Source organism: Lissotriton helveticus, chromosome 5_1 (genome assembly GCF_964261635.1).
Source record: "Lissotriton helveticus chromosome 5_1, aLisHel1.1, whole genome shotgun sequence".
In the NCBI taxonomy this organism is placed as follows: Eukaryota; Metazoa; Chordata; class Amphibia; order Caudata; family Salamandridae; genus Lissotriton; species Lissotriton helveticus.
In genome coordinates this window covers 1,658,549,439-1,658,563,035 of record NC_136065.1, presented here as the reverse complement: position 1 = coordinate 1,658,563,035, position 13,597 = coordinate 1,658,549,439, and the positions used below count along the sequence as shown (strand labels likewise).

Here is a 13,597-nt window from a genome sequence, read left to right as displayed (position 1 = left end):
ACATCACACACTGCTCACCCGCACACTCCCAATGTCACCCTGCATAGTCACACACTGTTTACCCTGCACACTCATTCTGCACACTCACACAATGTGCACCCTGACACACTGTCTCCGCAGTCACTCTGCACTCACTGTCACTCTGCACTCACTGTCACTCTGCTGTCACTCTGCACTCTGCTGTCACTCTGCACTCTGCAGTCACTCTGCAGTCACTCTGCACTCTGCAGTCACTCTGCACTCTGCAGTCACTCTGCACTCTGCAGTCACTCTGCACTCTGCAGTCACTCTGCACTCTGCAGTCACTCTGCACTCTGCAGTCACTCTGCAGTCACTCTGCACTCTGCAGTCACTCTGCACTCTGCAGTCACTCTGCACTCTGCAGTCACTCTGCACTCTGCAGTCACTCTGCACTCTACAGTCACTCTGCACTCTACAGTCACTCTGCACTCTACAGTCACTCTGCACTCTACAGTCACTCTGCACTCTACAGTCACTCTGCACTCACTGTCACTCTGCACTCACTGTCACTCTGCACTCACTGTCACTCTGCACTCACTGTCACTCTGCACTCACTGTCACTCTGCTGTCACTCTGCACTCACTGTCACTCTGCTGTCACTGTCACTCTGCACTCACTGTCACTCTGCTGTCACTCTGCACCACCACTCTGCACTCTGCACCGCCACTCTGCACCGCCACTCTGCACTCTGCACCGCCACTCTGCACCGCCACTCTGCACCGCCACTCTGCACCGCCACTCTGCACTCTGCACCGCCACTCTGCACCGCCGCACCGCCACTCTGCACCCCCACTCTGCACCGCCACTCTGCACCCCCACTCTGCACCCCCACTCTGCACCTGCACTCTGCACCGCCACTCTGCACTCTGCACCGCCACTCTGCACTGCCACTCTGCACCGCCACTCTGCACCGCCACTCTGCACCGCCACTCTGCACCGCCACTCTGCACCGCCGCACCGCCACTCCGGCCTGGGGGGGGTCCTCCTGGTATTCCGGGCCATAGCACCGTGTGAGGAGCCGGCAGGAGACGGAAACAGTGTCAGAGAGCCATAGCACCGTGTGACCGTGTGAGGAGCCGGCAGGAGACAGACTCAGTGTCACGAGAGCCACAGCGCCGTGTGAGGAGCAGGCAGGAAACGGTCACAGAATTACGAAAGCCACAGCACCGTGTGAGGAGCCGGCAGGAGACAGACTCAGTGTCAGGAGAGCCACAGCGCCGTGTGAGGAGCAGGCAGGAAACAGACACAGAATCACGAGAGTCACTGCACCGTGTGAGGAGCCAGTGAGAGACAGACACAGAGTCACAGCACCGTGTGAGGAACCGGCAGGAGACAGACCACAGAGTCAGGAGAGCCACAGCACCGTGTGAGGAGCAGGCAGGAGACAGACACAGTGTCACGAGAGCTACAGCACCGTGTGAGGAGCCAGTAGGAGGCAGACACAGAGTCACAGCACCGTGTGAGGAGCCAGTAGGAGACAGACAGTGTCACGAGAGCTACAGCACCGTGTGAGGAGCAGGCAGGAAACAGACACAGTGTCAGGAGAGCCACAGCACTGTGTGAGGAGCAGGCAGGAGCCAGACACAGAGTCACGAGAGCCACAGCACCGTGTGAGGAGGAGCCGACAGGAGACAGACACAGTGTCACAAGAGCCGGCACTCACACACCAGCTGCAGTTTCAGGCGTCCGATCATACTCCATACAGTCCACCACTATTACATTTATATATGTACAAAATTCTCTTTTCTAGATATTTCAACTTCACTATCGTCCACAAACAATGAACTACACAGTCACAACTAAATACATTGAATTAAGATGGTATTATATGCTGTGCACAGAAGCCGAAGGAAAAATCACAACGTCGGACAAATATTCTTTTAAACGAATCGAATCCCCACGCCGCTGTTGAGTGGCTCAGGACAGGGTTTCTCCAGAACGCGTTTGGTGCACTTCACGGGACGGATCTCTTACGAACTGTGTTCACCCGACCGTTTCCGCCATTCATGTCGCAGCCAAGTTCGTATTTCTTTTAATCTTTGCGAATGAAGAACAGCGAAGTGTCCATCTCCACGTATGGACTGTGACACCTCCAGACATATGTGTGTCTAGTGTATGAAACCCTTCTGTCGCCATCCAAGGAGTTAGTGAAAGTCTTGTTCTCGGCTCCAAACTCTTCCTCCGAAGTAATTGCCGGCGCTCCTCTCACGGCTACTTTCTGTTCTTAGAGAAAGGGTCCAAGTGTCCGCTAATGATGGCCGCAGCTCTTACAACTACTTTTCGTGTGTCCGTGGGCTGGAATGAGGTTTCTCGCGCACACAGCTCACGTGCCGCAGGACTGAGCAATAAAAAATGATGTCATATTTGACACTGTGTGATTCCGGCTTGGAGCCCGCTCGAGTGCCAGAGTCTCAGGAACACTTTTTCACATTCCCGAGTGCGCTTCGAGCGGGGGAAGCCGAAGAAATGGTGAAAAAAACAAAAGGCGCTTTATTCGAAATACACATAAACATCTTTATGAGGCGTGAACCTTGCAGTGCATTGTTGCGTACCTGTCAAAAATGTATTGTATTAAAAATATATATGTACGTTTAACTTTATTGCAACACATTCTTTTTAGCGCTCTGTACCGTGCTCTGTTGCTCCAAAGCGGTGTCAATAAATTGGTAATACATTTTCCGATCCCAAAAGGATGAAAGCGCAAGGATGTAGGCTTACGGCTAGAGCGGTCGCCCTCGAAGCTGGAGAACGGGGTTCGTGTCTCGGCAACGACGCTCAACATCCGTGATTCTGGACAAATCACTTAATCTCACCGTGCCTAACAAAACAAGGAAGCTGCGCGCTGAGCGCTGCAGAATTGTGAACGCGCCCGGCCATCTGGATTCACTAACGGAGGCACCCTGACAGCTCCTAATTATAATTTATGTACTTCTTTGCGCGAGCACGAACGAAATATGCCCAAAATGGCGGAACAAAACTACATTTACCCTATCACTTCAAGCCTATTAAAACGAAAACACAAGGAAGACGAATCACTGGCCAGATGACAGAAAACCCTAAGGAATGTGTGGAATTCCTCTCGCCAAGGCCCTAGGAGATACTTCTTTTTTTTTTTTCTTCATTAACATTAGGATCTCGAAACTCCTCCCCCACTTACAGTGGGGAGGAGTCCGAGCCCTAAAAAGGGAGGAAAGGCCTAGCATGGTCTGAATGCAGGAAGGTGATCACCTACACCCTAACTGCACTAGCTCAGCCCCGCAGTGGGCCAGAGACTACTCAGGGAGTGCCCCCAACACTGACTTAAGACTGTGTCGCGCATCGGCCCATTACAGCCATGAGGAGAGTTGCATGTCCACTAGTGGCAAGTTGCCAACACTGCAAAAGACCCTCACCTCCTACAGAGATCCTGAGTTGCACCCGGAATACCTTATCAAGGAGAAGAAACATATAGAAGAGGCTGTAGACCGGTTCCATCAAAGCCCACCTACCTCCACTGCCGTCCACTAAATGGCTTACGAACATGCAAGAAGATGCCCAGTCCTACAGACAGGACTGGACCTGCGAGTGGTCCAAGATGGGAGAAGAAGTGCAGTCCAACAAAAGCAATGGAACTAGCAAGAGGACCCATTGAAGAGAGATGACAAAATTTGACTCGATGCCACCTCGCACAAGATGAAAAGAACACGTAAGACGTGTGGCAGGATGCCACATCACAAGCACGAACCGAGGAAGAAAGAGAAGTGGGTGACTAAACCTGTCACACTCAACACCAGACGACCACAGATGAGCAAGAGCACAAGTTCACAAGGTGAAGTGACTGAGGGCTCGTGCCTATACCGGAGAGTGCCCCGCAGACACAAGCCAGCCACCGAAGTGGAATGACGTCCCGAAAGACAGCTGAGAAAGAGAACGAAAGGTAAGCCACCTGCAAGCATAAACTGCGTCTCTATCCCACGCTTCTCAGTGCGACCGTCAATTACCAAGAGTCGGCTTTTTGAGACAAATGGCATTCCTGCTCACAACCGCACATTCCATGAAAGAACAGCAACAGCTAAGACACCAAGCTATGTGGCTGTAAAATTCTCACTCTAAGCCAATCGCCATCTGTCTCCAGCGACTGGTTGTCTCACCTGCATGGTACAGAGACTGTAGAACACAGAGAGGTCCCGTTGGCCGTCTCGGAAGATGGTGCATGCTGCTGCACCCAGAAGAAGAGATGGAAGTGTGACCTGCTGGTTTACACTAGGAACCCGACGACCAATCAAGTTCAGGAGGAAAAATCGTGGGAGGCCAGACCTAAAAGGCACCCTCAAGAAGAATCAGGCTGCTGACAAAGCGCACCCAGAGGCACTAGCAGCAAGCTGCAGAGGTGAAATGAGGACAACCTGGTGACAGCACAGAAGGAGGCCCGAGAGTAAGCCGCAAGCATGCACGAACCGAGTGTCTGCTCCAAGCTTCCTAGCGTATCCATCCAGACACAGTCACTGATGGGTCAGCAACGCAAAAACATCATGGCACAAGGATGCAAACGCCTCCTCAAAGGAAGAATGGAAACACCTAGCCACCATTACTCATGGGGGTCGACGACTAAAGAAAGAAAGCGTCCAACCACCAAGGCACGTTGTCACCACCTGTTGTTCAGGTTCATCACGCGGTTGCAATCCCATCATGCCAGCCCAGGTCGAGTGTGTCTTCACTACCACCAATGCATCATCAAGTAACCAGACTGGATTCCGGCACCACTGCCATACCAACTGACAAGAAGCACCAGTGACGATCTGAAGAACCAGGAACTACCTGCTCACCTGGATTGCATCCTAATCACAGTAGCGAGAGCACATCCTGACCAGGACACATCTACCCTTGAGGTTGCACGAGCGACTAGGTAGTGGTTCGTAGGTAGTCTTGCAGGTGCCGGCACACACACATCCCCAGAGCAGCTCACAAGCAGTTCAGTGGCAACCCAACTAAGGGGCCTCCCCCAGGCGCGGGAGATGGGGCAGTGTTTTGGAATACTCAAAATGTTGAGGAAATTCCTCCCCCTTCTCTCTATCGCCCATAGGAAAATAACGGTGCAAGCCCTGATTGGATCGAGGTTGGACTACGCGAACGTACTCTACCTCGGCCTGCCTGAATATCTTTTGTCACGGTTACAGGTAGTGCAGAACGCGGCGGCACGGGCCATTTTTGGCCTTGGTCGCCCTTCTCATGCCACCTGCCTTCTGGAGTCCCTTCACTGGCTTCCAATCAGGAAACACATTAAGTTCAAGGCCCTTACCATGGCGTTTAAAGCCCTTCATGGCATTGGGGCTCTTTATTTGCGGAAGAGAGTTGTCGTCCACCATCCAACCAGAGCCTTACGATCGGCTGCCATGTCACTGGCGAGGATCCCAGTAATCAGCCGATAACATAACATAACAGATGGACTCGACTTTGCCCCACCGACAGATTCCAGGATGTAGCGAGGCCATGTAATGGAGGTCACAACACGTCAAAGCTGTCTTCAGTGGATCAAGCAACACTATTGTTACAATTTGCATTGGGCTCCGGCCACGTTCCTGATGCACCGTTTCTGAACTATTGAACCATACCACACATCATCCTCAGCATCAGTGGAGTGGACCAACTTCATACTAAGGACATGGTTTCACCTGGTATGCTGCCAGAGTGCCTCTGGCGTCTCCAAACCAGTGTTTGTGTCCAAAGCCCTGGAGTTTAATATATAAATGCAAGTGGAGATATCCTGGTTCAGATTGTTGTCATCGGCCCACATGCTCTCCTCTGTCCCGTTGTTTTGACTTTATGCTTGATGGATTAAGTGGTATCCAGTTTAATATTGTTTTATTTCAACAGGTTGGATTGTTTTGTGTTGGGGGTTTTTCAATGACATTTGGGAGGAATGAGGACACATACTAGTGTTTCATCCAACCACTACCCTGAGGGCTGAATTTTACTCCCACTCCACACCGGTTACCCAAGTGAAGAGCGCGTGTTAATGAAGGGTCAGAGCGCTCAAGCTTGGGGCCAGTTTCTTGTACCACATACTAGTGTCTGTGTATTTAATAGTCATGAGGGGCTAGGATCCACAACATAACACTTTGAGACTAACATGTTGGACTTTTCTCGACTTACCATTGAAATGCATTGAATGATTTGGAAGGTCCTAGGAGGAAAATGAGCACACGTGTAAAATGCTGGCCAGATAAAACATCTTAATGAAACGTTTAATTAATATTTGACTGCTTACGGTGGTCAGCCTCAAACTTATTCCTGGATGCCAATGCACTTTAATGACTAAAATGCTAGTTTGTGCTTCCAAATGGCCTTCGGCACTTATTTTTGGGCACCACCACCTATTTTTCAGCATCACACATTAAGAAAGGGGAAAAAACACAAACGGGAAAGACAGAAAAAACATCACAAAAGGCGAAGCAGGAGCCTAAGGGAGTGTGATAAAGGGGCAGGGAGTGTCTGGTTGGGGATTAAAGAGACATGAGGTGGTTTTAAAACGTATGCTTTGGTAGTGCACGTGCAGACATTTAATTGCACCAGCCACGGGTTTCTGAGCAGAGCTTCGGGCACCTGTAATCTTTCTTTCACAAATTAAGCATTGCTTTCGAGCAAGTATTTGTCATAGTATTATTGTGGTGTAGTGCGGCTGCCAGCAAGCAGCACCTGGTAGCCCCTAGATTTCTCACTATTCCCTCTCAAAAGGGATGCTACATCAAACTAGAGAAACTAAATAATTTGAAAAACATGGAATTAGATATTTATCAAAATGGGCTGAGTACGACTGTTGGAGGTGTATGGGACCAAACACATGCAGGGCAATGTTGATGCCACAAAAATGAGTAGTCTACCTAAAGCGTATGTTTTTAAACTTCCTCTGCTTTACCTTTTTCTTGCAAGATGTTAGCTAGAACCTGCAAGACTGCATTTTCTATTTGTAGTTATTTAAAAGTCTAGTTTTGTGGCTTCGACCTTGCTGGAAAGAAGGATTGATGCCACCCGGAGCTTCTTGATGCTTGTGGCGCCCAAGATTACCAGCATCCAGGCTCTTGTGAACAACAATTTGCGATGAGCGGAGAATAGAGCCCATTTGGACATTTTACAACTTGACATTACGCACATTGTAAACAGAACTATTTTTCCATTTTTTTGTCTGAATTGTCCCCATTCAAAAGTACTGAGAGTTCTGGGCAGCAGTCTAGCATCCAATAGGAGAGAATGCCAAATGGTCAGGTATTGTTATAGAAAAATATACAGTGACGCGAATATCACTTGGCGAGCAGGAAGCGGTCTGATTTTAAGGTTACCTACAAAGAGTGGGGGCCGTGGCACGGTTTCATCACTATGGACTTGTTCTCGCGATTTAGGGAAAGAGGGGCTCTACATTCACAGCTTCTCATTTCTCTCCTCACAGCTCAGCCTGGTGTTCCCAGTGATCTTCTGCCTCTGCACTCTGTTCCTGGTAGCTGTTCCCCTGTACAGTGACACCATCAATTCCCTCATTGGGATTGGCATTGCACTTTCGGGAGTGCCCGTCTACTTCTTGGCCGTCTACATACCAGACAGCAAAAAACCTATGTGGATACTAAATGCCTTTGGTGAGTAGAAACTCCTTGAAGGGAACTGTTGGGGATGCTTCAAGGTGTTAGGCGGTAGGGTGAAGAAGTGAAGGCCATCTTTACCATCAAATGCCATGTAGGTACCGGTTTTCCTGGGGCAGGGGAGAATGCAGTTTTTATGTTCAATCATTTTGGGGCTTCTCCATTATTGCATACCACTCATCTCGTCCTTCAGAGTCCCATATCCATTCCAACTCCCCGCACCACATACTTCTTCAACGGGAAACTCATGGCGGGGCAGCCATTTTCCGAGGCTTGAGGACACAGATATTTTTATTTCAAAATCTGAGATGATTTTATAAAGTGCATCTAAATTAATCCTGGTCTCCTGTTTAGCTTGCATAACTCGCTACATTGTGGCGTGCATAACCCGCTGCATTCAGAAACTTTGCTAATATCCGTAAAGTGAATCTAAACTAGTTCCTATCTCCTTCTCTCTAGCTTGCATAACCCGCTACGTTCAGATAATCTGCTACTCCGTCATCACCGAGATGGACATGGACGATGAGGTGGAAGAAACCAAAGAAAGAAGCTCCAAGTCCAAATAAGGCACATGTGTAGCCAATAGGAAGCAGTCTTATTCACTGTAGGCAACCAAGGACACTGGAGGCCATTTTTGGTGTATAGCCTTGGCCGTTGCCAGCGGAAGCCAAATGGGACACATGTCAAGTTATTTGTTTACCGCCAAGAGGTGTTTTTATGATGATGGTAGATGTGTAAAATTGTACTCCCCGAAATTGCTGGTGGGGACAATGCACACTCCAGGGCAAGGAGAGTGGGGATGACACTCCTACATTCTGAACTGATCCATTGAGGGTGTTATGCTGTCTTTATTCCTGACAATAATCCACAAATTGTGGCCCTTCCCACTTACCATGGAGGGGTCTCGTTCTGTAGGGACTAAGAACTATACGTCATGCCTTGGATTTTTTCAAGCTTCCAGATAGGATCTACATTGTTTCATAAAGCCCACGCCAAGCGCTTTGTGGTGCAGTCCAGTGGCAGCTGCCAACACCAGTGAATTTTCAGAATATCAAAGGGCATTTAACACTGCTACTGAAAGGAGCCAAGAGGTGGAGTGGAAAACGAAACTCAATAGACATTTCTGGGGATACAGATGATGGATGCTGGGGGAGCGTGGTCACGACAGGAATATCATCAAACGTGCTTCCACTCTCCACGGTTCCCGGATCAGGGTCATATAGCAGCTTCTTGATCTGAATGGCCCCGACTCACACACCCTTATGATGATGTAATAATATTAAAATAATTTTACGAGAATTTGTTAAATTGTAGAGTTTTTATGGCAGTGTGTGCATGGGGATATTCCAGAACCCCTGGATTGAGAGACTAAATATTACCTTCTAGTCAAGACACCGGGAGCAGCAGGGCGGACTGTTAAAAGTGGTAGAATAAGGACTCAAGAAAGTGGCAGGGATGGAAGGAGTCAAGCTTACTGACGAGTGCCAGAAAGGCCAGCAGTGTGGTGGTAATAGGATGACGGCAAAGACTTGAAGCAAGAATGAGGCAGTCAACATTGATGGCAAATGAAGGAGGACAGCCCAGCCCGGGTGCAGCAGTCAGACTAGGATCTCACCTGTATGGCCGCAGTGGGCCAAGAGTTGGGCCTGGGAGGATGAGGGAGGGTCCAGGAATGACCCTAGGGCATACCCTCGTGGCACAATGAGCTGGTACTTCTGCCTCAAAACAGGGTGTGGGGGTAGAGGGGTGTGGCTATCAGGCCTACTGAAAAGAGAATGCTAATTGGCCATCCAGCAATCATGAGGGTGTAGTGAAAATCTCCATTCCAACCCCGGACACATCACCACTCCCTGGTCCCAAATGGGGCTAATAAGCAGAGCCATCACACAAACCAAGCTGAACTTTTGTGGGACGAGGAGCCTGCATGGCAGCACTAGCCTTGCAATGGCCAACACTAGCCATGAGTCCACTGGAAGTGGGAGAAGGGCCAAGTTCGGTAGATTCGGCATTCATGTGAGGGCCTAGCCTAGTAGGAGGTGTCATTTGAGAACAGAGCCTGGTTGCATCAGAGGAACTGAGTGGGGACAAAGAAAGGATGGAGAGCAAAGCCTCGGAGCAAAACAGAATTACGAGTACAGCTTGGTGTAAAATAGGAGCAAGGGCACAGCCCGTGGTTAGCTGAGATCACATGAGGTTGGTCAAGACCCCTGTCTGGTGGGAAGCGGCAGGACTAAGCACCCAGCACGGGACATCAATAGGGAAAGGCCCATCTGGGTGCGGAAGCAGTGAACTAAAAAGCCTGCTTAATGTGGCAGCAGAGGGCCTAGCCTGGGGTGGCAGCAGTCAGCAGAGTGCCCCACCTAGTGCAGCTGCAGACGGTGTGTCCAACCAGGTGGCAAGACAGCCACAAAGTGAAGGCAAAGGAAGACCTGTTGGAGGATGAGTATGATGAGAAAGGAAGGTGGTCAGAGAGAAAGGTGATGAGCAAATGATCAGTGGTGAGGGAGGGACCAGAGAAGACTCAGAGATTGAAGGAGAAAAAAAAGAGACAAGCGGGAGAGTGATGGAGAAAGAGGGCAAAGGGACAAGGAGAGACTAGTGGGACAGAGGAATAGAACGCGAGAGAGGCAGCAACATGCCAGTCAACAGTTCCGATTTGAGGAACTCACACGAACTGCACATTTCCTCTTAGTTCATAATATACATTCTGCTCAAGAAACTGGCTTCCAAACAGTCTTTGAGAAAATAGCCTCAGAAGTCCAGTCATCAAAATCAGGAGCTGTTCTTTTGGCACAGTGGGCAGCTACGGGTAGAAACAGACCGACATTTGATAATTGGTGGCTTCTCCTCGGTTGGCAACTTTGATTGCTTTTCCAATGGTTATCACACTCTTCTCGAATAAAGGTACAGCAATAGGCACTATCCACAATGTAAAACCGTTGCACAGCTCATTATTTCTCTTTTAAAAACACACGGTGCACAGGCCCTTGTAGATCTTGAACATGCTCTATATAAATCCTGCCCTTAATGTTGATACTGGTCAGATGTCGAGAGCTTCCAGTGAAGAACACATCCAGGGAATCAAGAGTGCAATTCCGATTACGTACAGCAACACAAGTACACTCACACACCCTTTTAAAGTAGCAGATCAAGCTTCCTTAAATTACATAAAATCGGTACCCCAAATGCTGCAGCAGTGAAGAAGACTAAGGTGGAGCAAGAAATGGGGACGAGGTGGAGAGAGGAGGTGAAACAGAGAAAAAAAAGAGTGATTGGTAGGATAGTTACTTGAGAGAGGAAGGTGAGGCAGAGAGGGAGGATAGCGAGGCAGAAGGGGAGAATAGCGAGGCAGAAGGGGAGAATAGCGAGGCAGAAAGGGAGGATAGCGAGGCATAGAGGGGAGACGGAGAAGGGTGGGTCAGAAAGACAGGGGAGAATAGGGCATAGATTGAGTAGGAGGAAAGGCCAAGCAAGAAGGTAGAAATGGAGATAGAATGGTGAGGTGGAGCGAGAGGAGACTGATGCACAGTGAGAGGATAGTGAGGTGAGATAAGAGAGAAAGGTGAGGTGGTGAGAGAAAGGTGAGGTGGTAAGAGAAGGGTGAGGTGGAAAGAGAAGGATGAGGTGGAAAGAGTGAGGTGAGGCAGAGAGAGGGAGGCCACGGCAAGGAGAAAGGAGGATAAGGTGGAGAGAAAGAGGGTGAGGTGGAGAGAGAAGAGGATATGGTGGGGGGATGCAGAGGATGAGGTAGATAGGAGAGCAGGATCAAACAGAGCGTGGAATGTAAGGCAGAGTAAGAAAAGAGGATGAGCCAGAATTCAGAAGCGATGGGTACAAACCCCTAAAACACATGGTAAAACTAGTAGGCACAAGCCGGACAGTAAATGGAGTATGCTCCTCAACTCAGACCACCCTCCATGTCCGGACCCTGCTCTCAGATACCTAGGAGATAATAGACAACCGCATTCATCTTCATGGCCCACCCAAATCCCGAATCCTGGGGCCAGGCCTGGTGCCGTACCTTTGCTCAACTGGAGAGGAACAGAGTCCTAGGACTATACCAGTGTCGGAGTCTAGGAATGGTGCGTCTTACCAGAAGATCTGCCCCGTGAAAGGAAGCGATGTTGGACTGATGAAACATCCTTTGAAGAGAATCGATGTGAACTGGTTACTAAAATATGACCCTGATACAGATAGGTTGACAACACACTAAAAATTGCACATGTTCGAATGAGAACATTCCGGGTCTGCATTGAAGGGCGTGGAAAATAGAAACTTGCGTCCAAGTGCAGGGTGACGCTTAGTCATAGAGTTCGGGGGCAGATGCCGGAGCTGAGACAGAGACTGCTAGCACAAGAGAAGTATTTAGTTTCCAGACCTAATCTGGCACTTGGGGGATTCAAGAGGTGAGGAACCTGCAAGTAAAAGTATCCATCAGAATGGTTGTAGGAGAACCAGTATTGGTAGGATGAAGGAACATTTCTGTTGCAGTGAAGGGCACAGTTTAGTGTGATGAGGACCCAAGCCTGGTGATTGCATTTAAATGAGTGCTGTTAACCAGGTGGCGTCAATGGAGCAGCCCTTGACCTCCATCGTCAATCGCCGCTACCGCGCATTCTGCCTTTGCTCCCTGAACAGTCCCCAGAGCCCCAGGTTCTATTCTACTGTGGGGACCTTGCCTGCCCGAAACATTAGTTAGTTAAAAATGTTGCCTGGCTTGCCTTGGGTTTGTTTTGCCCTTAAATTTCAATTCCCCCCTCCTCCCCTACCCCCCGCCATTTGTTAATCTGTTTGTAGACTTATTTGGTTGCGTATTATCATTACTGTTGTTTTCAACTTCGAGTCTCTGGCCATTTCTGCCGCTTCTCCCTCCCTGCCGGTACTTCCCACCTCCCAGGACTACTTTTGGAGGGCTCTGCTTTGCCGTGCACCAAAGGTAAGCCGGTCTGCACCCGGCAGGAACCCTGGCTCTTCCTCCTCAAGAAAGCTACACCACCACAGACCTTCGAGCTCTGGACCCTGGACTTCAAGCCAAACACCCACTGCTGCCGTTCATCTCTGCATACCACAAAAGGACTGATCTCCTGCCGAAAAAGCCACCTCACCTTCAGCACCGAAGCAACCAACACCCCCGAGACTCAACAAACGCAGCCGCCACGTCACCCGAGATCACCATGCCACAACTTCAATGTATCCTACTAAACTTATGATCACTCGGCAAACACGCCACTGAGATCTGGGATACGATCTTATCCCTCACCCAGGACATCATCCTCCTCACAGAAACTGGGCTAAACCCCCGTCTCCGCTCCAGGCATCGCCACTGCCATCCCTGAAGACTACAAGATAACACACCGGGACCGAACCAACAAGCACGGAAATGGAATCACCATCATCTACAGGGACACCATACGCTACATGACATCCTCTGACGACCTAACACCGGTAATGGAGCACCTCAACTTCCAACTCCACACAGATGGTAATAGCACCATCAGAGGCACACTAGCCAACAGACCACCAGGACCACGCCCCAGCTTCTGTAACGCCATCCTGGAACTCATCTCCCTGCTCGCAATGGACTTCGAGCACTACATTCTCCTAGGGGACCTCATCCTCCACCTCGACGACCCCGGCAACGCCAACACCACCGACCTCCTAGAAAACATGAGCAACATCGGCCTCAAGCAGCTCGTCGCCGACCCAACCCACATCACAGGACACACTCGACCCCATATTCACCTCCAGCAACAGAATCAGGTACATCCATACCACATAAATCACATGGTCCGACCATCACAGCGTACACTTCACCATTTCAGGACCCACCTACCCCGGCACCATAACCCCAGATCCATGCTAAGAGACTGGAAAAAGGTATCAGAAAACTAGTGGAACAACACTCTCTGCCCCTCCTCCCAGACTCTGCACATGACCCTGATTAAGTAGCAAACAACTTCTCCCTG

General features: G+C 49.7%; 1 protein-coding gene across 2 annotated transcripts in view; it reads left to right on the top strand.

The window, feature by feature from the left end:
- Nucleotides 1-8,930, top strand: part of SLC7A7 (solute carrier family 7 member 7) — a 205,120-nt gene extending 196,190 nt beyond the window's left edge. For both annotated transcript variants that reach the window (XM_078644874.1, XM_078644873.1), the window contains exons 9-10: nt 7,445-7,628; nt 8,091-8,930. In XM_078644874.1, the coding sequence (XP_078501000.1) occupies nt 7,445-7,628; nt 8,091-8,197 (291 nt within the window). In that variant the 3' untranslated portion in view covers nt 8,198-8,930. The remainder of the gene's footprint in view (nt 1-7,444; nt 7,629-8,090) is intronic.
- The last annotated feature ends 4,667 nt before the right edge of the window (nt 8,931-13,597 follow it).